Below are 21,327 nucleotides of genomic sequence, written 5' to 3' on the forward strand. Positions count from 1 at the left end.
AGTGGTTCCGGTGGTTCTGAAGGCGCTGGTGTACGATGAGAGGCGCGGTGCCTGCAGTGTGGGTTCCGCTGTGCGGGATGCCGCCTGCTACGTGTGCTGGGCCTTTGCACGTGCCTACGAACCCTCCGAACTCAACCCATTTGTCAATCACATCGCCAGGTAAGTGTCCTTTCCAGCAGTCTGTCACGTGTACTGATACATGCTCGTTAGACACTGAAGCTGAAAAAAAAATGATATAATTAATTGGTTGCGTAGTGCAGATAATTACTAGAACATTAGTAGCAAAGAAAATATGCTCATTTTTATTTTCAGTTATATAGTGTTTTTTTTTATAACATTGCATCATTCTCTAATATTTGCAGTTTACACACTACTCAGCATTCTAAATGATTTTACAGAGCATGCCAGTGAACGTTTGAACTGTCCTCCGCAGAGAAAAAGAAAATACAATTACTGACACTTGAGATAATAAGCTTCAGAAGACAGAGCTTTCTGTGAGTTTGACTACTTCAAGACCGCCTCACGCCAATGGGTGTGACCACGGCGGCAGCCCTAGGACCGCCTAACGCCAATTGGCGTCAAGTCCTGGAGCTGCAGTTTGGCAGGGAACGGCCGCGCGCATGCGCGATCGTTCCCTGCCAGTTCACAGAGCGGATCTCTTCGATTAGCCTGTTAGCCGCCGATCGCGGCTAGCAGGCTGTTTGTAAACGAAAGTGGAAAGAAATCCCCTTTGTTTACAACTGTACAGCGCTGCGGTCTCCGGCAACGCTGTACAAGATCGGCGATCCCCAGCCTCTGATTGGCCGGGGATAGCATTCCTCTCATAGGCTGATGCCTATGAGAGGCGGAACAGGACGGATCGCCGTCCTGTTCCAATTCAGATGAGGGAGGAAGGGATAAGCAGCCTATACAGGCTGAGGAAAAAAAAACCGGCCACAGCGATTGGACCCCTCCTGCGGCATGTCCCCTTAGGGACAAAAAAAAGAGTTGAGTCCGATCGCTGGGCTCCATAGCTGGGCTGTGCAGGAGGCTGAAGAAACTGCACAGCCCAGCTGAGCTAAAAACAGGCTGGTCGTTAAGGGGGGTTAACACTGTGGTCGTCAAGTGGTTTAAAGTCGTGGAGCTCAATGGCTCTTTTGCATAGATTGCAACTGGAGTTTCTTAATTGTTCCTGTACTGGAAACAATATTAGACTTATGTCTCTGCTCCTGATGTTTTATTTCTTAGCTGTACTACACATACAAATCATTATATCATAATTTTTTTCGCTTCAGTGTCTCTTTAAAGGGTCTCCGAGCAGTGCAGAAACTATGGAAAGATGCATATCATTTTAAAGCTCTCTTTCTCCTCTTTCCAATGATATATAAACCGCCGCCCTACGCCCTTCAGTTTTTGCAATTTTCGCGATTGAAATTGCCACGGCCGCGATTTCAATCGCGAAAATAGAGAAAACTAAAAGGCGTAGGGCGACGATTTAGGTGTCGCCAGAAAGAGGAGAAAGAGAGCTTTAAAATTATATGCATCTTTCCATAGTTACATTGTATTACACAGGGCGACTTTTTCTGCTGAATGGAGCTGCTGACACTGGGGAAAGTGTCGTCCTGTGTAATACAAGTAACTATGGAAAGATGGATATCATTTTAAAGCTCTCTTTCTCCTCTTTCTGGCGACACCTAAATCGCCACCCTATGCCTTTTAATTTTCTCTATTTTCGCGATTGAAATCGCGGCCGCGGCAATTTCAATCGTGAAAATAGCAAAAAACTAAAAGGCGTAGGGTGGCGGTTTATATATCATTGGAAAGAGGAGAAAGAGAGATTTAAAATGATATGCATCTTTCCATAGTTTCTGCACTGCTCGGAGTCCCTTTAATGCCAGTGTCATGCTAATCCCACAGATTCCACTCTACTAACGTATAAGTGCCCCCATGCATTAGACTATTTTGTGGACTGATCAACCCTCTATTCTGATAAGTTTATCGAACTGAAAGGGAATCGGTGGCTCTACATGGCCACTCAAACGGTCTTTTGCTTGATTTTTCCAGATGAAATCCGTTACACGGCCTCAACCAAGTGTGCGGCAGTAATGTTCAATTTCCTGACTAACAAGGGACCCCGGCTGGTGTCTCTCATGTGTATGTGTCGCACCCCCCCTTCCCCCATGACAGTGTGCAGTAATAAACGCTCCCCTGTCATGACCCCGTATACCCTGGCCTCATCTAATGTCACAGCAAGCACCTGTATCATGTGACACAGACACGTGACGTCACTACAAGTACTGGTGTCACGTGGTACAGGTGCCCATGATAACATTGGATATCCAAGGAGGACAGGTTTCACACCGGCAGTCAGATGAGCCTTCAGCACTGTACGCAGGAACGTGGGGTGGGGGGCAGCTGCATCCGTAGGGGCATTTCCCAGGCTGGGGTAATAAAGCCATTTGCAGAGGTTGCCTTCATTGAAGCTGCATGGTAGTCTTTTGTCCAAGAACTACACCCATAGAAGGTATTTCTACTGCAGAGTCCGGTTGAAAGTACCTCAGCAGCCTACCTATGAATCAGCCGCCGGGAAGTTAAGTCGCAGGATAAAGCCGATATACAGCGTACCCTGCTCCTGCTCAAGTCCTGTCAGCGCTAATTACTATTCCCCCTCCAGGTCTGCCGTGGATACAGTGTTTCCCCGAAAGTAAGGCATCCCCTTAGAATAGGCCCTAGCAGGAATTCCTAGCATGCTTGAAGTATAAGACATCCCCCGAATGTAAGCCCTAGCAGCAGCCCACATTACACCAGCATATCACGCCCAATACAAAGCCTGGATACAGGAGAGCAGCAGTATAATAGGAGTTCTACCGTCCTGTATATGTGTCAGGCAATTTGTGTTTTTGTTGGAGCCATCCCTCCTGATCTGTCCTGAGAAGCATCAGCAGCACTTCACCTCTTCCCAGGACACACAGCTTATCCTATCATAGCTCTGGGGAGCCTGACAGAGTTCTCTGTCTGCAAGAAATAGGCTCTTAGGCCCCGTTCACACTTGCGGTTCGAGTCCGCAAGTGTCCGGGGGTCCGGGTCCGGGGGCTGCAAAGAGACCGTACGGGTCTCTGCGGTGGCCACAAGTTGCCACCAGTTGCGGATCCGGAATGTATCAGTTCAGGCTACAATAAAGTAGCCGGAACTAGATGCATTGCAGTGCCAGAAAGGCACCGCAAGCATGGGGGATACCGGCGTGGCATAGGACCGGTGCTGGAAGCATCCGGTCCTATTGCCAGTGTGATGAGAAACATCAGTTTCTCATTGCACAGCATGGCCGCATGTTCGGGTCAGGATCCGGCCCGGGTGCGTGGGCCGGATGATCCGGACCCGAAAAATAGCGCATGTTGGAAAAGTGTCCGGATCCGATCCGGCTCTGTTCTGTACGGAAGGGACGCATGTGAACGTCCGCATAGACTTTGCATTGCTATGCGGAACGTATGTTCCGTTTGTACAGTATACGGTCCGGATCCGATCAGGCGAATCCGGACAGCGAACGCTAATGTAAACCAGGCCTTACCCACATGGTCAGCAGAATCAGTTTCTTGTATAAGTGAGAGCCAATATCTGCAAACCACAAGCTCTGTACATGCTGCTTGTGTTTCAGCATGGCATGTAGTAAATACACTTTGTATAGGAAAACTACCAGTGTTTCCCCCCCAAAATAAGGCATCCTCTGAAAATAAGCCCTAGCACATATTTTGGAGCAAAAATTAATATGAGACAGTGTCTTACTTTCAGGAAAACACGGTAGTAGGGAATGATGTAATTCGGCTTCCAGCTATTCCTGACGGCTGAATTACACTGTTTTTGCAGTAATTTGTGCTCCGTCTTTTGATGCCTCCCAAATGACTCACTGAGCGCCGCTACAGATGTACTTCCTGTTACGGCCTATGGTGGCAGCGGCTGTGCCCAAATCTCCTGCACTGTTTTAACAGCACTCGCCTCAGGCAGAAGTCCCACTTTGCCCTCCATTCTGCTTACATTTGCCCCAATCTGTGAAGCCATGCAGTGCTCATTGGAGGTGACCTAAATGTTCTCATCAGATGCTCGCTTTATATCGCAGTGTGACTTTGGAAGATAACTACATATTTATTGCCCTGCTAAAGTCAGATTAAAAACCCACAGCGAACATGGTGCCAGTGTCACGACCTGTGCGACATGAGCTTGGTTTGGAGGTCTGCTGTCCAGAAGCAGATGTCTCTAATCTTGCTGGAAACTGTGCAGTTCCCCAACTTACCTGCAGATGGAACTCTGAGGACTTTCTAGATGGTCACCTGACCAATATACTACATATTTAAAGCAGACATGAACTCAGAACTTCCTCTTGCCTCTAAAAGAAAAGCAACCGCATAATAACCTTTAAAGACACACATGTATTACAGCAGATGCAAATCCTGCAATAAATCTGCAGTGTGTCTACTTTCTACTTTCATGGAAGCAGACATATTGATGACATCCTGTGTTTACTAATTAGCTGCTCTGCCATGTCAGTCAGCTGACACAATCAAATTACAGTTTTTGATTAGTCACATATAAGGGGGAATTAGACAGGCTAAACTCTCTAAACACACATAGAGTGCATTTCTCTGTTTTCCTTCTCTCCTGTGCAAGAGTTCAGGTCCACTTAGGGCTCATTCACATCATTTAGCGGAGATGGCCGTGCGACCGGAATGCAACGTGCTAATCTGCGCTGCAATTCCTGAAAAATGCCTGCAGCAGTGTGATAGCGCATTGCACTGCTGCGCAGCACATATGATGGGAACGGTAGAAGGGCAGTGCATGCCCTTGTACCATTCTTGTGTGTCACACACTATACACGCTGCAGAAATGCACACGGCAGCCCGTATACAGGTAGTCCCTGGTTAAAGAACGGGATAGGGACTGTAGATTTGTTCTTAACTTGAATCCATTCTTAAGTCGGGACGTTTGAAACTGCTTCTTCAATCTTCCCCCACGGAAATGACATCATCGCGATGGGATCGGGCCGTTTGTATTGGCGGGTCATTTGTAAGTCGGGCGTCTGTAAACCGGGGACTACCTGTAGTCTGAACGAGGCCCAGCAGCACATTGCTAGATCATTGTGCTTGTTGCTTGCAGCGCTGTGACTCTGGCCATTGCTTCTGTGTCCCTTGCTCCTTCTTGTTCCTGTTACTTTGAATGCCCAGTATTGATCTTTGCTACCCTGACTACTCTTTGCCTATCACTATTATCCGATTTCCTGGTTTGACTCTCGCCTGTCTGATTTGCCTCCTGTATGCTGATAAGATTAATCCACTCCTGTATGCTGTATATTAGTGTACCGTGATCCTGTACATTGCACATATATTGTGATTGGTACTCCTGTGTCTTTTACAATTGTAAATATTTGTATAGTTAGTTTGGGTGCGTAAACACGCACTACCAAATGCAACGACGGGTCCGCTGATCCGGTGAATCGGTCCCTGAAGGAAGTGGTGCTTGTGTTGATCCTATAGGGTGTGTGGAGTTGTATGGAAATCTGTCTGGAGGTGTAGTGTGCAATATCACCCCTCCCTGTGCTGCATTATACAAGGAGTAGGAGGTGAACAGTTGAAGCACTTTGGAGTACATAGCCATTTTACAGACTGTCCTCAATCTAATACATACCACAGTCATAGTCTAATATCTCACCATATTATTATGTGTTTATATAGCACTGACATTTTCTGCAGCACTTTACAGAGTGCATAGTCATGTCACTGACTGTCCTCAGAGGAGCTCACAATCCTAATCCGACCATAGTCATAGTCTAATGTCCTACCATATTATTATTATTATTACTACAGTATACATGTATATAGCACTGACATCTCCTGCAGCACTTTACAGAGTACATAGCCATGTCACTGACTGTCCTCAAATGAGCTCACAATCTAATTCCTATTATAGTGATGTCCTACCATATTATTATGTATTTATATAGCACTGACATCTTCTGCAGCACTTTACAGAGTACATAGTCCTGTCACTGACTGTCCTCAGAGGAGCTCACATTAGACTATTCCTGTGGTAAGAATTAGATTCCTACCATAGTCATAGTCTAATGTCCTACCATATCATTATTATTATTATTATTATTATGTATTTATATAGCACTGACATCTTCTGCTGCACTTTATTATTATTTTTATTATTATTATTGATTTATAAAGCGCCAACATATTCCGTGGCGCTGTACAAAGTAAGAAACAAACATGGGGTATATAGTAATCCTACCAAGTGGGGGCCTAATGTCCTACCATATGTGGCCTAATGTCCTACCATATTATTATTACAGTATATATTTATATAGCGCTGACATCTCCTGCATCACTTTACAGAGTACAGAGTCATGTCACTGACTGTCCTCAGAGGAGCTCACAACCTAATCCTACCATAGTCGTCATAGTCTGTCCTATTTATTTATTCTTTTAGCACTGCAATCTTCTGGCTTACTACAGTCTACAGGCCCTTTTTCCACTAGCCTGCTATTTGCGATTTGATTCTGATCGCAAGGTACATTAAACTAATGGAACATGCAGCAGCAATTTCCATTAGTGCGATCCGATTGCGATGCGATTTAGGTCAAATCGCAATCGTCCTGCCGCGTTTTGTATGCGATTGAGCTGTACTATAATGAGTATAGTAGCTCAATCGCAATCGCATGGTGGAAATTGAAACGCTATTGCGATCGCGATCGCATTTCATAGTGGAAAAGAGCACTAAGAGGCCCATTTTTGGGAATGACAATGAAACTACCTGTACGGATCTGGTATGTGTGAGGAAACATGAGTGCCTGCAGGAAACCCACACAGATACCGATAATCTGCCTGCTCTGTGCAGATAGTGCCTGGCCATTGCTGCAAGGTGAGACTGGTAACCCCTGAGCCGCTGAGGGATAGCAGGTTTAGCTATGTCGTCGGCAGGGCACATGTTTTGGGCTACTGGAGGTGTCTTGGCTCAGGCTGGCTCTGCAGAACCAGTTCTGAAGTTAATGTTAACCATCCTCAGTGTATCCAAGATCCAAACCCATGCGTGGGAGGGGAAAATAACCTATTGACAAAATAATATGTAAGGCGAACCACAAAATAATAGACGGGTGGCCGTACCCTAGCCTGGGGTGACTGTTCACTCTGTTTAGACACAAACTCGGGGAGGAAAGTGCTGCTGTTGGCTTAGCTCTCTGCTGCTGCACATTAGATAGACCTGATGTTCTGTAGCTGTGGATTTGGTGTTCCTCTTCTGGACTATTCTTCTGTGAATTCTGTGTTCTCATTACCCCGAGGTCAGAGCTACAAGAGCTAATCTCTATCCTCCCTGACACCTGCAGATATCTGCACACTGGATACCTCCTGACCAGAGCAGGATCATCCACCAGGCAACCTAGGCAGGTGCTTGGGGCCTAGAGGATGTGAAGGGGTCCCAACTGCCACCACCTTATACATCTCTTCACTACAGATTTCCAAAAGGACCAGAAAAGGGCCCCAAATCTACTACCTTGACTGGAGCCCCATTACATCTTAATCCATCTGGGCTTTTGACTACTTCTCTGGGGTTCCGATGCTAGAGCTCAGCCTCTACTTTTGCTTCTCCCACCTCTCTGGGGCTCCAGTGACAGAGCTCAGCCTTATGTTATCTTCTCCCACCTATCAGCGGCTCCAGTGGTGGAGCTCCGCCTCCTGTCCTCTTCTCCCACCTCTCTGGGACTCCAGTGACAGAGCTCAGCCTTATGTTATCTTCTCCCACCTATCAGCGGCTCCAGTGGTGGAGCTCCGCCTCCTGTCCTCTTCTCCCACCTTTCTGGGGCTCCAGTGACAAAGTTCAGCCTTATGTTATCTTCTCCCACCTATCAGGGGCTCCAGTGGTGGAGCTCTGCCTCCTGTCATCTTCTCCCACCTCTCAGCGGCTCCAGTGGAGGAGCTCAGCCTTATGTTATCTTCTCCCACCTATCAGGGGCTCCAGTGGTGGAGCTCCGCCTCCTGTTCTCTCCTCTCACCTCTCCGGGGCTCCAGTGGTGGTGCTCAGCCTCCTGTCCTCTTCTCCCACCTCTCCGGGGCTCCAGTGGTGGAGCTCAGCCTCCTGTCATCTTCTCCCACCTCTCAGCGGCTCCAGTGGTGGAACTCAGCCTCCTGTCCTCTTCTCCCACTTACCAGGGGCACCAGTGGTGGAGCTCAGCCTCCTGTCCTCTTCTCCCACTTCTCAGGGGCTCCAGTGGTGGAGCTCAGCCTTCTGTCCTCTTCTCCCACCTATTAAGGGCTCCAGTGGTGGAGCTCAGCCTCCTGTCATCTTCTCCCACCTCTCAGCGGCTCCAGTGGTGGAACTCAGCCTCCTGTCCTCTTCTCCCACCTATCAGCGGCTCCAGTGGTGGAGCTCAGCCTCTTGTCCTCTTCTCCCACTTATCAGGGGCTCCAGTGGTGGAGCTCAGCCTCCTGTCCTCTTCTCCCACCTATTAAGGGCTCCAGTGGTGGAGCTCAGCCTCCTGTCATCTTCTCCCACCTCTCAGCGGCTCCAGTGGTGGAACTCAGCCTCCTGTCCTCTTCTCCCACCTATCAGCGGCTCCAGTGGTGGAGCTCAGCCTCCTGTCCTCTTCTCCCACCTCTCCGGGCTCCAGTGGTGGAGCTCAGCCTCCTGTCCTCTTCTCCCACTTATCAGGGGCACCAGTGGTGGAGCTCAGCCTCCTGTCCTCTTCTCCCACCTCTCCGGGGCTCCAGTGGTGGAGCTCAGCCTCCTGTCATCTTCTCCCACCTATTAGGGGCTCCAGTGGTGGAGCTCAGCCTCCTGTCATCTTCTACCACCTCTCAGCGGCTCCAGTGGTGGAGCTCAGCCTCCTGTCCTCTTCTCCCACTTATCAGCGGCTCCAGTGGTGGAGCTCAGCCTCCTATCCTCTTCTCCCACCTCTCAGCGGCTCCAGTGGTGGAGCTCAGCCTCCTGTCCTCTTCTCCCACTTATCAGCGGCTCCAGTGGTGGAGCTCCACATCCTGTCCTCTTCTCCCACTTATCAGGGGCACCAGTGGTGGAGCTCAGCCTCCTGTCCTCTTCTCCCACCTATCAGCGGCTCCAGTGGTGGAGCTCCGCCTCCTGTCCTCTTCTCCCACCTCTCAGCGGCTCCAGTGGTGGAGCTCAGCCTCCTTTCCTCTTCTCCCACCTATCAGCGGCTCCAGTGACAGAGCTCAGCCTTATGTTATCTTCTCCCACCTCTCAGCGGCTCCAGTGGTGAAGCTCAGCCTCCTGTCCTCTTCTCTCACCTCTCCGGGGCTCCAGTGGCAGAACTCAGCCTCCTGTACTCTTCTCCCACCTATCAGGGGCTCCAGAGGTGGAGCTCAGGTTATCTTATTTCACCCCTCAAGTCCCAGGATAATGACACACTGACACTGGGGGTCCCAGGATAATGACACACTGACACTGGGGGTCCCAGGATAATGACGCACTGACACTGGGGGTCCCAGGATAATGACGCACTGACACTGGGGGTCCCAGGATAATGACGCACTGACACTGGGGGTCCCAGGATAATGACGCACTGACACTGGGGGCCCCAGGATAATGATGCACTGACACTTGCAGATAATCAGCATGCTGCATAGGTGAAATCAGTGAGGCATGCAATGTCTGTGCTTTGTTGGCTGTAGTGAATAATTTGATTAGAATGATGAATCGCTGTTCGGAGGGCCAGGCACGGAGTTGATAGTCTAATAAAGTGGCGACAGGTTTCACAAGAACTCCGGCAGCCATATAAAGCGCTGAATAAGGATTAATCTCTCCTGACACAGTGGAAACGGTGCGTGCAGTCTGGGAAGGCAGAGCAGTTTCGTCTTCCCTCGGGTGCTGTTTGTGGTGAGTTGGGTGTGGTGGAGCCCGAGAGTCGTGTCTGCAGGGCAGCACCGATCTGCAGAGTCTGCAGACGGGAGGCTGTGCTCAGAGCTATGTCCTGTGTGCTACAGAGCGCTGCACCGGGTGTCACTGCTCAGAGTTACATCCTGTGTGCTACAGAGTGCTGCGTCTGGTGTCACTGCTCAGAGCTATGTCCTGTGTGCTACAGAGCGCTGCTTCTGGTGTCACTGCTCAGAGCTATGTCCTGTGTGCTACAGAGCGCTGCGTCTGGTGTCACTGCTCAGAGCTATGTCCTGTGTGCTACAGAACGATGTGCGGGGTGTCACTGCTCAGAGGTACGTCCTGTGTGCTACAGAGCGTTGCACGGGGTGTCACTGGTGAGAGCTACGTCCTGTGCGCTACAGAGCGCTGTGCGGGGAGGGTGTCACTGCTCAGAGCTATATCCTGTGTGCTACAGAGCGCTGCACGGGGGGTCACTGCTCAGAGCTACGTCCTGTGTGCTACAGAGTGCTGCACGGGATGTCACTGCTTAGAGCTATGTCCTGTGTGCTACAGCGCGCTGCACGGGGTGTCCCTGCTCAGAGCTATGTCCTGTGTGCTACAGAGGGCTGCACGGGGTGTCACTGCTCAGAGCTATGTCCTGTGTGCTACAGAGCACTGCACGGGGGGGTCACTGCTCAGAGCTATGTCCTGTGTGCTACAGAGCACTGCACGGGGGGGTCACTGCTCAGACCTACGTCCTGTGTGCTACAGAGCGCTGCACGGGATGTCACTGCTCAGAGCTATGACCTGTGTGCTACAGAGCACTGCAGGTGTTGTCACTGCTCAGAGCTATGTCCTGTGTGCTACAGAGCGCTGCACGGGGTGTCACTGCTCAGAACTATGTCCTGTGTGCTACAGAGGGCTGCACGGGTGTCCCTGTTCAGAGCTGTGTCCTGTGTGCTACAGAGCACTGCACGGGGGGTCACTGCTCAGAGCTATGTCCTGTGTGCTACAGATCGCTGCACGGGATGTCACTGCTCAGAGCTACGTCCTGTGTGCTACAGAGTGCTGCACGGGGTGTCACTGCTCAGAGCTATGTCCTGTGTGCTACAGAGCGCTGCACGGGATGTCACTGCTCAGAGCTATGTCCTGTGTGCTACAGAGCGCTGCGCGGGATGTCACTGCTCAGAGCTATGTCCTGTGTGCTACAGAGCACTGCACGGGGTGTCACTGCTCAGAACTATGTCCTGTGTGCTACAGAGGGCTGCGCGGGATGTCACTGCTCAGAGCTATGTCCTGTGTGCTACAGAGCACTGCACGGGGTGTCACTGCTCAGAACTATTCATATATGTAGATATAGTATGTATAGAGTGGCACTCCCTTGTTGTGCAGATTCAAAATTGCGTCGTGGTAAACAGGCAAATGAACGTTACTCTCACCTTTCCTCCGATATCCCTCTGATGTTGCTATAGGCTCAGACGTGTGCACATCGGATCAGCATATTGAAAAAAGAAACAATTGATCTTGTGTTCAGGAAGAAAAAAGAGAGAGGACATCCGGGCACCTTCCGTCCTTCGTTTTATTGCCAAAATGTACATCCATTCGGGTAACATACCACAGGTGTGTTCAACTGGTGGCTTAGTTAGGTGGTGGTGAGTGGGAGGTGGGGTTGCCGGGCATCAGTTGGGGCTTGCGACGGCCGTTTCGCGTCTTGCTAGACGCTTGGTCACGCTGTGCTCCAGTAACTGGGGCAACTTCCAAGCTTCCGGTATATGCGGCGGTAAAACCCGCCTCTTCCGGAAGTTAAGAGTGCCCATACGTGAAGACCAATGGGAGAGGGCGCTGAGAGCCGGATGTCTATCCCAGGGCGGAAAAAACTACAGTTCCCATGATTCAATGTGGGTGGAGGGCTAGGAGTTGGCGGTATGTCTCCGCCTCTCACATTATCACCAATAGCAGTCAGCTAAAACGCCGCTGCCTCCATCCAATCAGTGATAGTCCTAATAATCCATTCTGCGTACATTTTAGCAGTATATACATAAAATTGATTGTGCATAGCACCATTATCCACTCCTGGGGGTAAGGCATCCGGATCAGCACCTCTCTCTTATTGTGTGTTAAGTGATCGTGAACACCATTGTGTTGTGAAAAGCACACACGTTTAAAAACACACAAGACCTAGGGAATTAAGACCTAGCTGCAGCCAACCAAGCAATTAAGCTACAGCCCACCACTATTAAACCTATATCTTCAATACTGGAAGACTCTAAGGGCAGAAGCAGTTATATCTAAGGAATGGGCGGGGAAATAAGGGAACGTTTAGGTATCACCCCTCCAGGGATCCCCAATTCCCACGCACCAACACCTTCATTGTAAATTAACTGCTCATGCAAATATCAACAAAGACATATATCTCTAATGTCAAAGAATAGCCAAATCTGACCGGATTATTACAAAGGCACAGTTAGGGATCTAGCATGCAGGCCAATTCTATTTTGTCATTTAGACCTGCTGGTCCCATGGCTTCAGTACGTAAGATTATGCATGTTTCCCTTCTGAGGAGTAACTTCTCCCTATCCCCCCCCCTTCTGGGGGCTTCAACCTTCTCCAAGATAGCAAATTTCAAGCCATGGCTCATTCCTCCATGGGACTCTTTCATGTGAGTCACCAATCTGGTACAACTCTTCCCAGCCTTAATGACACTTATATGTTCACCAATACGTCTTTTCACCGGTCTAGTGGTTTGTCCTATATAGTATCTTTTACAGGGACAAAATAACACATAGACCACGTGATCAGTCTGACAAGTATACAGTCCCTTTATGCGAAACTCCACTCCTCCCACCACAATAACTTTCTGTGTGAGCATTTTGGGGCACCATTTACAATATCCACATCTAAAGTTGCCTCTAGTGGCGTGTTGGTCTAACCAGTTAGTTTGCCTAGGCGATACAAATTCGCTTTTGGTCAGGAAAGTACCTAAAGTAGGGGCTCTTCTGAACGCCACTCTAGGGGGTCCCTTTAGCTTTCCCATCAGCTCCGGATCCTGTTGAACCACTCCCCAATGTTTAAAAATACTCTCTCTGATTCTATTGGCCATTGGGTTGTAATCAAAAGTGAAGGTCATTCTTTTGTCCCTTTCTCCTCGTATGGTTCTACCTTTCAACAAAGTTGCTCTCTTTCTCAGCGGCCCGTCCTCTAGCTTTTATCAAGAGCTGTGGGTTATAGCCCCTCTTGACAAATCTGGCAGTTAATTCTGACGCCTGTTTTTCGAAAGATGTACGCGACTGATTGTTCCTCCTGAGGCGTAGATATTGGCCATAGGGGATCGCATCCACTACATGTTTGGGGTGGAAGCTTTCTGCATGGAGGACGGAATTAGTCGCGGTCGGCTTACGAAATCCCTCACTAATCAATTGGCCATCCACTATCTTGAGTCTCAAATCGAGAAACACCACTTCCTCTCCAATCATCTCCGAAGTGAATTGCATATTAATTTGGTTGACATTTAAATAGTCGACAAATTGTCCAAATTCTATTTCCGTGCCAGACCACACCACCAGGACGTCGTCCACGTACCTGGACCACCGTCTGATGCGCCTCCGGAAAGGATTAGAGTCCGAGTGCACAGCAGACTCCTCCCACGCCCCCAGAAAAAGGTTCGCAAAGGAGCACGCCACTGGGGTCCCCATAGCTGTCCCCGCGACCTGCTGGTACCAACGGCCATCAAACATGAAAGCATTATGCGTTAGTACGAAATGCAGACACTCACATATGAATTCAATAAATTTCTCATCCTTACTGGTCCGTTCTAAAAACTTTCTGACAGCCTGTACCCCCAGGTCTTGGGGAATCCTGCTGTACAGACTGACCACATCAATCGTGGCCAGTCTGTCTCCCGGGACCCAAGTGGCGCGCTCCACCTCCTGCAAAACCTCCAAGGTGTCCCTCAGATAGGAGGGCACACCAGCAAGTAGGGGGCGCAGGAGATGGTCCAGGTACCTGGACAATCTCTCTGTGAGAGACCCACAGCCAGAGACTATGGGACGTCCCGGCGGTGCGGTCATAGATTTATGTAATTTGGGGATGTGGTACCACACTGGTCGTCTAGGGAAAGCCGGAACGAGGTCCCCCGCCAATTTTTTAGGCAAGAACCCCCTTACGGCCCCCTCATTCAGCAGGGTTTTAAGGCCCGTCTGATAATGGTTGGTTGGGTCACAGGGAAGCGGACAATAGGTGCTCCTGTCATTAAGTTGCCTTTCGGCTTCCATTTTGTACTGTTGAACAGACATTATGACTAAGTTACCACCCTTGTCCGCACTCCTTATGATCAACTTATCATTTTTCCTCAACCAATCCAGTGCCTTTTTCTCTCGATTACTCAAATTGGGGGTGGCTTGTTCATAGATTTGGGATTTTATATCCCTCAAAACAGCATCAAAAAAGTGGTCCAAACTGGACCCTGGGCTCACTGGGAAGGGTTGTACAGATCTACATGCTCTGAAGGTTTGAGTTTCCCCCAGTGCAAGTCTTTCCATAGTTGCAATATTAGGCCAATCCATTCTCCCCCCCCTCCTCCCAGAGTTCTGTCAATAGGATCTCTATCTCCTCATCCGTGGGATCCCACTGCAATATTGGATCTGAGTCCGGATTGCTAGTGGCTGGTCCCCGTGTCATTTGAGGAAAATATTGTGAATCACCCTCCACTACCTGAGCGGTGGCTTCTGGGATAATGCCCGGCACACCTGCCTCATTGGTTGTTGTCATAGGGTGTTTATTCAAATTAGACGATACTATGCTCTCTGGGTTTTGAGTCTCATCGTCCGGTTTGCCAAACCTCTGACAAATAACCAGTCTGCGTACTGATTTGTAGAGGTCAACAGTAAAGGCCACTATATCGAAATCCTGTGTTGGGCAAAAGTTAAGTCCTCGGCTTAAAAGGGATATACAGGCCTGTGGGATGGATTCCCCTGAGATGTTCACTACTTGTAGGGTATCTTGTTGTTTATCATCCATTAGGCAGTGGCTTTCCGCTTCTTCTTTAGTTGTTTGACATCTTTGATCCCCTCCCAATGTACTGTCTTTGAGGAGCTTCCTCCGCGTGCTTCCCCTTCCTCGTCGAATTCTAGATCCAAAGGGTTCACTGCTCCTACACATGATGGAACGGATGGGCCCTCCTTCTCTTCCTTCTTAGGGGTTTTAGGATTCTTCTTGGGTTTTCTCTTTAAGGGCTTTCTCGGTTGTTTCCCCTGGTCTGGGTCACTGTCAGTGCTCGAATCAGTGGTCCAATAACCTCGGCCCCTTGGATTTCTGGGAAGGGAAATTGGGTTCCAATTGAAGATCCTGCCTTTTTCAAAATCCTCCTTGTCACGGAGGAATTTTTTCAGCTTCCTTGTTTTAATTTCGTTTTGGATTTTAGATATTCTGTCTTCAATTTTGGAGGTCACTGATTCAAACTTTTCTTTAGAAACTGAAATCTGGTATTTGTGTTTGGTGTCACCAAGGTCAGTTGATACCTTGTTGTACTCCAGGGTGGTGCGTGCCAAAACTATATTTTGCAATCTTTTGGCAAGATCTAAATGTGCTTCTGTCCAGTCTTCTACAAATTGTTTGTCCTCACGGTATTCGGAAGGTTCCCAATACCGTCTAAACCCCCTGGCTACGTAACCGTCTTCCTTGTATCTTTTTAAAGTGGTGACTGTCCAGAAAAGCTTGGTTTCTTGTTCGCTAAGTCTTCCCAATTGGATGGAGGCAGCGGCGTTTTAGCTGACTGCTATTGGTGATAATGTGAGAGGCGGAGACATACCGCCAACTCCTAGCCCTCCACCCACATTGAATCATGGGAACTGTAGTTTTTTCCGCCCTGGGATAGACATCCGGCTCTCAGCGCCCTCTCCCATTGGTCTTCACGTATGGGCACTCTTAACTTCCGGAAGAGGCGGGTTTTACCGCCGCATATACCGGAAGCTTGGAAGTTGCCCCAGTTACTGGAGCACAGCGTGACCAAGCGTCTAGCAAGACGCGAAACGGCCGTCGCAAGCCCCAACTGATGCCCGGCAACCCCACCTCCCACTCACCACCACCTAACTAAGCCACCAGTTGAACACACCTGTGGTATGTTACCCGAATGGATGTACATTTTGGCAATAAAACGAAGGACGGAAGGTGCCCGGATGTCCTCTCTCTTTTTTCTTCCTGAACACAAGATCAACTGCTCAGAACTATGTCCTGTGTGCTACAGAGCGCTGCGCGGGATGTCACTGCTCAGAGCTATGTCCTGTGTGCTACAGAGCGCTGCATGGGGTGTCACTGCTCAGAACTATGCCCTGTGTGCTACAGAGGGCTGCACGGGGTGTCACTGCTCAGAGCTGTGTCCTGTGTGCTACAGAGCGCTGCACGGGATGTCACTGCTCAGAACTATGTCCTGTGTGCTACAGAGGGCTGCGCGGGATGTCACTGCTCAGAGCTATGTCCTGTGTGCTACAGAGGGCTGCACAGGATGTCACTGCTCAGAACTATGTCCTGTGTGCTACAGAGGGCTGCACGGGATGTCACTGCTCAGAGCTATGTCCTGTGTGCTACAGAGGGCTGCACGGGGTGTCAATGCTCAGAGCTATGTCCTGTGTGCTACAGAGCGCTGCACGGGGTGTCACTGCTCAGAGCTATGTCCTGTGTGCTACAGAGCACTGCACGGGGGGTCACTGCTCAGAGCTATATCCTGTGTGCTACAGAGCACTGCACGGGGTGTCACTGCTCAGAGCTATGTCCTGTGTGCTACAGAGCGCTGCATGGGGTGTCACTGCTCAGAGCTATGTCCTGTGTGCTACAGAGCGCTGTGCATGGTGTCACTGCTCAGAGCTATGTCCTGTGTGCTACAGAGCGCTCCGTCTTGTGTCACTGCTCAGAGCTATGTCCTGTGTGCTACAGAGCGATGTGTGGGGTGTCACTGCTCAGAGGTACGTCCTGTGTGCTACAGAGCGCTGCACGGGGTGTCACTGCTGAGAGCTTTGTCCTGTGTGCTACAGAGCACTGCACAGGGTGTCACTGCTCAGAGCTATACCCTGTGCGCTACAGAGCGCTGCACGTGCGGGGGGGGGGGTGGGTGTCACTGCTCAGAGCTATATCCTGTGTGCTACAGAGCACTGCACGGGGTGTCACTGCTCAGAGCTATGTCCTGTGTGCTACAGAGCGCTGCACGGGGGGGTCACTGCTCAGAGCTACGTCCTGTGTGCTACAGAGTGCTGCACGGGATGGCACTGCTCAGAGCTACGTCCTGTGTGCTACAGAGCGCTGCACGGGATGTCACTGCTCAGAGCTATGTCCTGTGTGCTACAGCGCACTGCACGGGGTGTCTCTGCTCAGAGCTATGTCCTGTGTGCTACAGAGGGCTGCACGGGGTGTCACTGCTCAGAGCTATGTCTTGTGTGCTACAGAGCGCTGCACGGGGTGTCACTGCTCAGAGCTATGTCCTGTGTGCTACAGAGCGCTGCACGGGGTGTCACTGCTCAGAGCTATGTCCTGTGTGCTACAGAGCACTGCACGGGATGTCACTGCTCAGAGCTATGTCCTGTGTGCTACAGAGCGCTGCACGGGGTGTCACTGCTCAGAGCTATGTCTTGTGTGCTACAGAGCGCTGCGTCTGGTGTCACTGCTCAGAGCTACGTCCTGTGTGCTACAGAGTGCTGCACGGGATGGCACTGCTCAGAGCTACGTCCTGTGTGCTACAGAGCGCTGCACGGGATGTCACTGCTCAGAGCTATGTCCTGTGTGCTACAGCGCACTGCACGGGGTGTCTCTGCTCAGAGCTATGTCCTGTGTGCTACAGAGGGCTGCACGGGGTGTCACTGCTCAGAGCTATGTCTTGTGTGCTACAGAGCGCTGCACGGGGTGTCACTGCTCAGAGCTATGTCCTGTGTGCTACAGAGCGCTGCACGGGGTGTCACTGCTCAGAGCTATGTCCTGTGTGCTACAGAGCACTGCACGGGATGTCACTGCTCAGAGCTATGTCCTGTGTGCTACAGAGCGCTGCACGGGGTGTCACTGCTCAGAGCTATGTCTTGTGTGCTACAGAGCGCTGCGTCTGGTGTCACTGCTCAGAGCTATGTCCTGTGTGCTACAGAGCGATGTGCGGAGTGTCACTGCTCAGAGGTACGTCCTGTGTGCTACAGAGCACTGCACGGGGTGTCACTGCTCAGAGCTATGTCCTGTGTGCTACAGAGCGCTGCACGGGATGTCACTGCTCAGAGCTACGTCCTGTGTGCTACAGAGCGCTGCACGGGATGTCACTGCTCAGAGCTATGTCCTGTGTGCTTCGGAGCACTGCACGGGATGTCACTGCTCAGAGCTATATCCTGTGTGCTACAGAGCGCTGCGCGGAGGGTTACTGCTAAGAGCTACGTTCTGTGTGCTACAGAACGCTGCACAGGGTGCCACTGCTCAGAGCTATAACCTGTGTGCTACAGAGGGCTGCACAGGGTGTCACTGCTCAGAGCTATGTCCTGTGTGCTATAGAGCGCTGCACGGGGTGTCACTGATCAGAGCTACGTCCTGTGTGCTACCGAGCGCTGCACGGGTTGTCACTGCTAAAGAGCTATGTCCTGTGTGCTACAGAGCGCTGAACGGGGTGTCACTGTTCAAAACTATGTCCTGTGTGCTACAAGAGCGCTGCACGGGGTGTCGCTGTTCAGAGCTATATCCTGTGTGCTACAGAGCGCTGCACGAGGTGTCACTGCTCAAAACTGTCCTGTGTGCTACAGAGCACTGCACGGGGTGTCACTGCTGATAGCTGTAGCCTGTGCGCTACAGAGCGCTGCGCGTGGGGGGGGGGGGGGTGTCACTGCTCAGAGCTATATCCTGTGTGCTACAGAGCACTGCATGGGGTGTCACTGCTCAGAGCCATGTCCTGTGTGCTACAGAGCGCTGCACGGGATGTCACTGCTCAGAGCTATGTCCTGTGTGCTACAGAGCGCTGCACAGGGTGTCACTGCTCAGAGCTGTGTCCTGTGTGCTACAGAGCGCTGCACGGGATGTCACTGCTCAGAGCTATGTCCCGTGTGCTACAGAGCGCTGCATGGGGTGTCACTGCTCAGAGCTACAGTGGTGTGAAAAACTATTTGCCCCCTTCCTGGTTTCTTATTCTTTTGCATGTTTGTCACAATTAAATCTTTCTGCTCATCAAAAACCATTAACCATTAGTTAAAGATAACATAATTGAACACAAAATGCAGTTTTAAATGATGGTTTTTATTATTTAGTGAGAAAAAAAAACTCCAAATCTACATGGCCCTGTGTGAAAAAGTGATTGCCCCCCTTGTTAAAAAATAACTTAACTGTAGTTTATCACACCTGAGTTCAATTTCTGTAGTCACCCCCAGGCCTGATTACTGCCACACCTGTTTCAATCAAGAAATCACTTAAATGGGAGCTATCTGACACAAAGAAGTAGACCAAAAGCACCTCAAAAGCTAGACATCATGCCAAGATCCAAAGAAATTCAGGAACAAATGAGAACAAAAGTACTGTAATTGAGATCCATCAGTCTGGTAAATGTTATAAAACCATTTCTAAAGCTTTGGGACTCCAGCGAACCACAGTGAGAGCCATTATCCACAAATGGCAAAAACATGGAACAGTGATAAACCTTCCCAGGAGTGGCCGGCCGACCAAAATTACCCCAAGAGTGCAGAGAAAACTCATCCGAGAGGCCACAAAAGACCCCAGGACAACATCTAAAGAACTGCAGGCCTCACTTGCCTCAATTAAGGTCAGTGTTCACAACTCCACCATAAGAAAGAGACTGGGCAAAAACGGGCTGCACAGCAGATATCCAAGGTGCAAACCACTTTTAAGCAAAAAGAACAAAGGCTCGTCTTAATTTTGCTAAAAAACATTTCAATGATTGCCAAGACTTTTGGGAAAATACCTTGTGGACCGACGAGACAAAAGTTGAACTTTTTGGAAGGTGCCTGTCCCGTTGCATCTGGCATAGAAGTAACACAGCATTTCAGCAAAAGAACATCATACCAACAGTAAAATATGGTGGTGGTAGTGTGATGGTCTGGGGTTGTTTTGCTGCTTCAGGACCTGGAAGGCTTGCTGTGATAGATGGAACCATGAATTCTACTGTGTACCAAAAAATCCTGAAGGAGAATGTCCGGCCATCTGTTTGTCAACTCAAGCTGAAGTGATCTTGGGTGCTGCAGCAGGACAATGACCCAAAAGACACCAGCAAATCCACCTCTGAATGGCTGAAGAAAAACAAAATGAAGACTTTGGAGTGGCCTAGTCAAAGTCCTGACCTGAATCCTATTGAGATGTTGTGGCATGACCTTAAAAAGGCGGTCCATGCTAGAAAACCCTCAAATAAAGCTGAATTACAACAATTCTGCAAAGATGAGTGGGCCAAAATTCCTCCAGAGCGCTGTAAAAGACTCATTGCAAGTTATCGCAAACGCTTGATTGCAGTTATTGCTGCTAAGGGTGGCCCAACCAGTTATTAGGTTCAGGGGGCAATTTCTTTTTCACGCAGGGCCATGTAGGTTTTGAGGTTTTTTTCTCACTAAATAATAAAAACCATCATTTAAAACTGCATTTTGTGTTCAATTATGTTATCTTTGACTAATAGTTAACGGTTTTTGATGAGCAGAAACAATTGTGTGACAAACATGCAAAAGAATAAGAAATCAGGAAGGGGGCAAATAGTTTTTCACACCACTGTATGTCCTGTGTGCTACAGAGCGCTGCATGGGGTGTCACTGCTCAGAGCTATGTCCTGTGCACTACAGAGCGCTGTGCAGGGGGGCCCTGCTCAGAGCTATGTCCTGTGTGCTACAGAGCGATGTGCAGGGTGTCACTGCTCAGAGGTACGTCCTGTGTGCTACAGACCACTGCACGGGGTGTCACTGCTCAGAGCTATATCCTGTGCGCTACAGAGCGCTGCGCGGGTGGGGTGTCACTGCTCAGAACTACGTCCTGTGTGCTACAGAGCGCTGCACGGGGGTCACTGCTCAAAGCTACGTCCTGTGTGCTACAGAGCGCTGCGCGGGATGTCACTGCTCAGAGCTACGTCCTGTGTGCTACAGAGCGCTGCACGGAATGTCACTGCTCAGAGCTATGTCCTGTGTGCTACAGAGCGCTGCACGGGATGTCACTGCTGAGAGATATGTCCTGTGTGCTATGGAGCGCTGCATAGGATGTCACTGCTCAGAGCTACGTCCTGTGTGCTACAGAGCGCTGCGCGGAAGGTTACTGCTCAGAGCTACGTCCTGTGTGCTACAGAGCGCTGCACAGGGTGTCACTGCTCAGAGCTATGTCCTGTGTGCTACAGAGCGCTGCACGGGGTGTCACTGCTCAGAGCTACGTCCTGTGTGCTACAGAGCGCTGCACAGGGTGTCACTGCTCAGAGCTATATCCTGTGTGCTACAGAGCGCTGCATGGGTTGTCACTGCTCAGAGCTACGTCCTGTGTGCTACAGAGCGCTGCACGGGGTGT

The 21,327-nt window shown here is 50.1% G+C and overlaps 1 protein-coding gene across 1 annotated transcript in view; it reads left to right on the top strand.

Moving 5' to 3' along the window:
* Window positions 1-21,327, top strand: part of LOC137542290 (tubulin-specific chaperone D-like) — a 343,085-nt gene that overhangs the window by 191,830 nt on the left and 129,928 nt on the right. The window contains exon 15 of the mRNA XM_068264095.1: window positions 3-159. Within this exon, the coding sequence (XP_068120196.1) occupies window positions 3-159 (157 nt within the window). The remainder of the gene's footprint in view (window positions 1-2; window positions 160-21,327) is intronic.

This window comes from Hyperolius riggenbachi, chromosome 12, assembly GCF_040937935.1.
Source record: "Hyperolius riggenbachi isolate aHypRig1 chromosome 12, aHypRig1.pri, whole genome shotgun sequence".
NCBI classification, from domain to species: Eukaryota; Metazoa; Chordata; class Amphibia; order Anura; family Hyperoliidae; genus Hyperolius; species Hyperolius riggenbachi.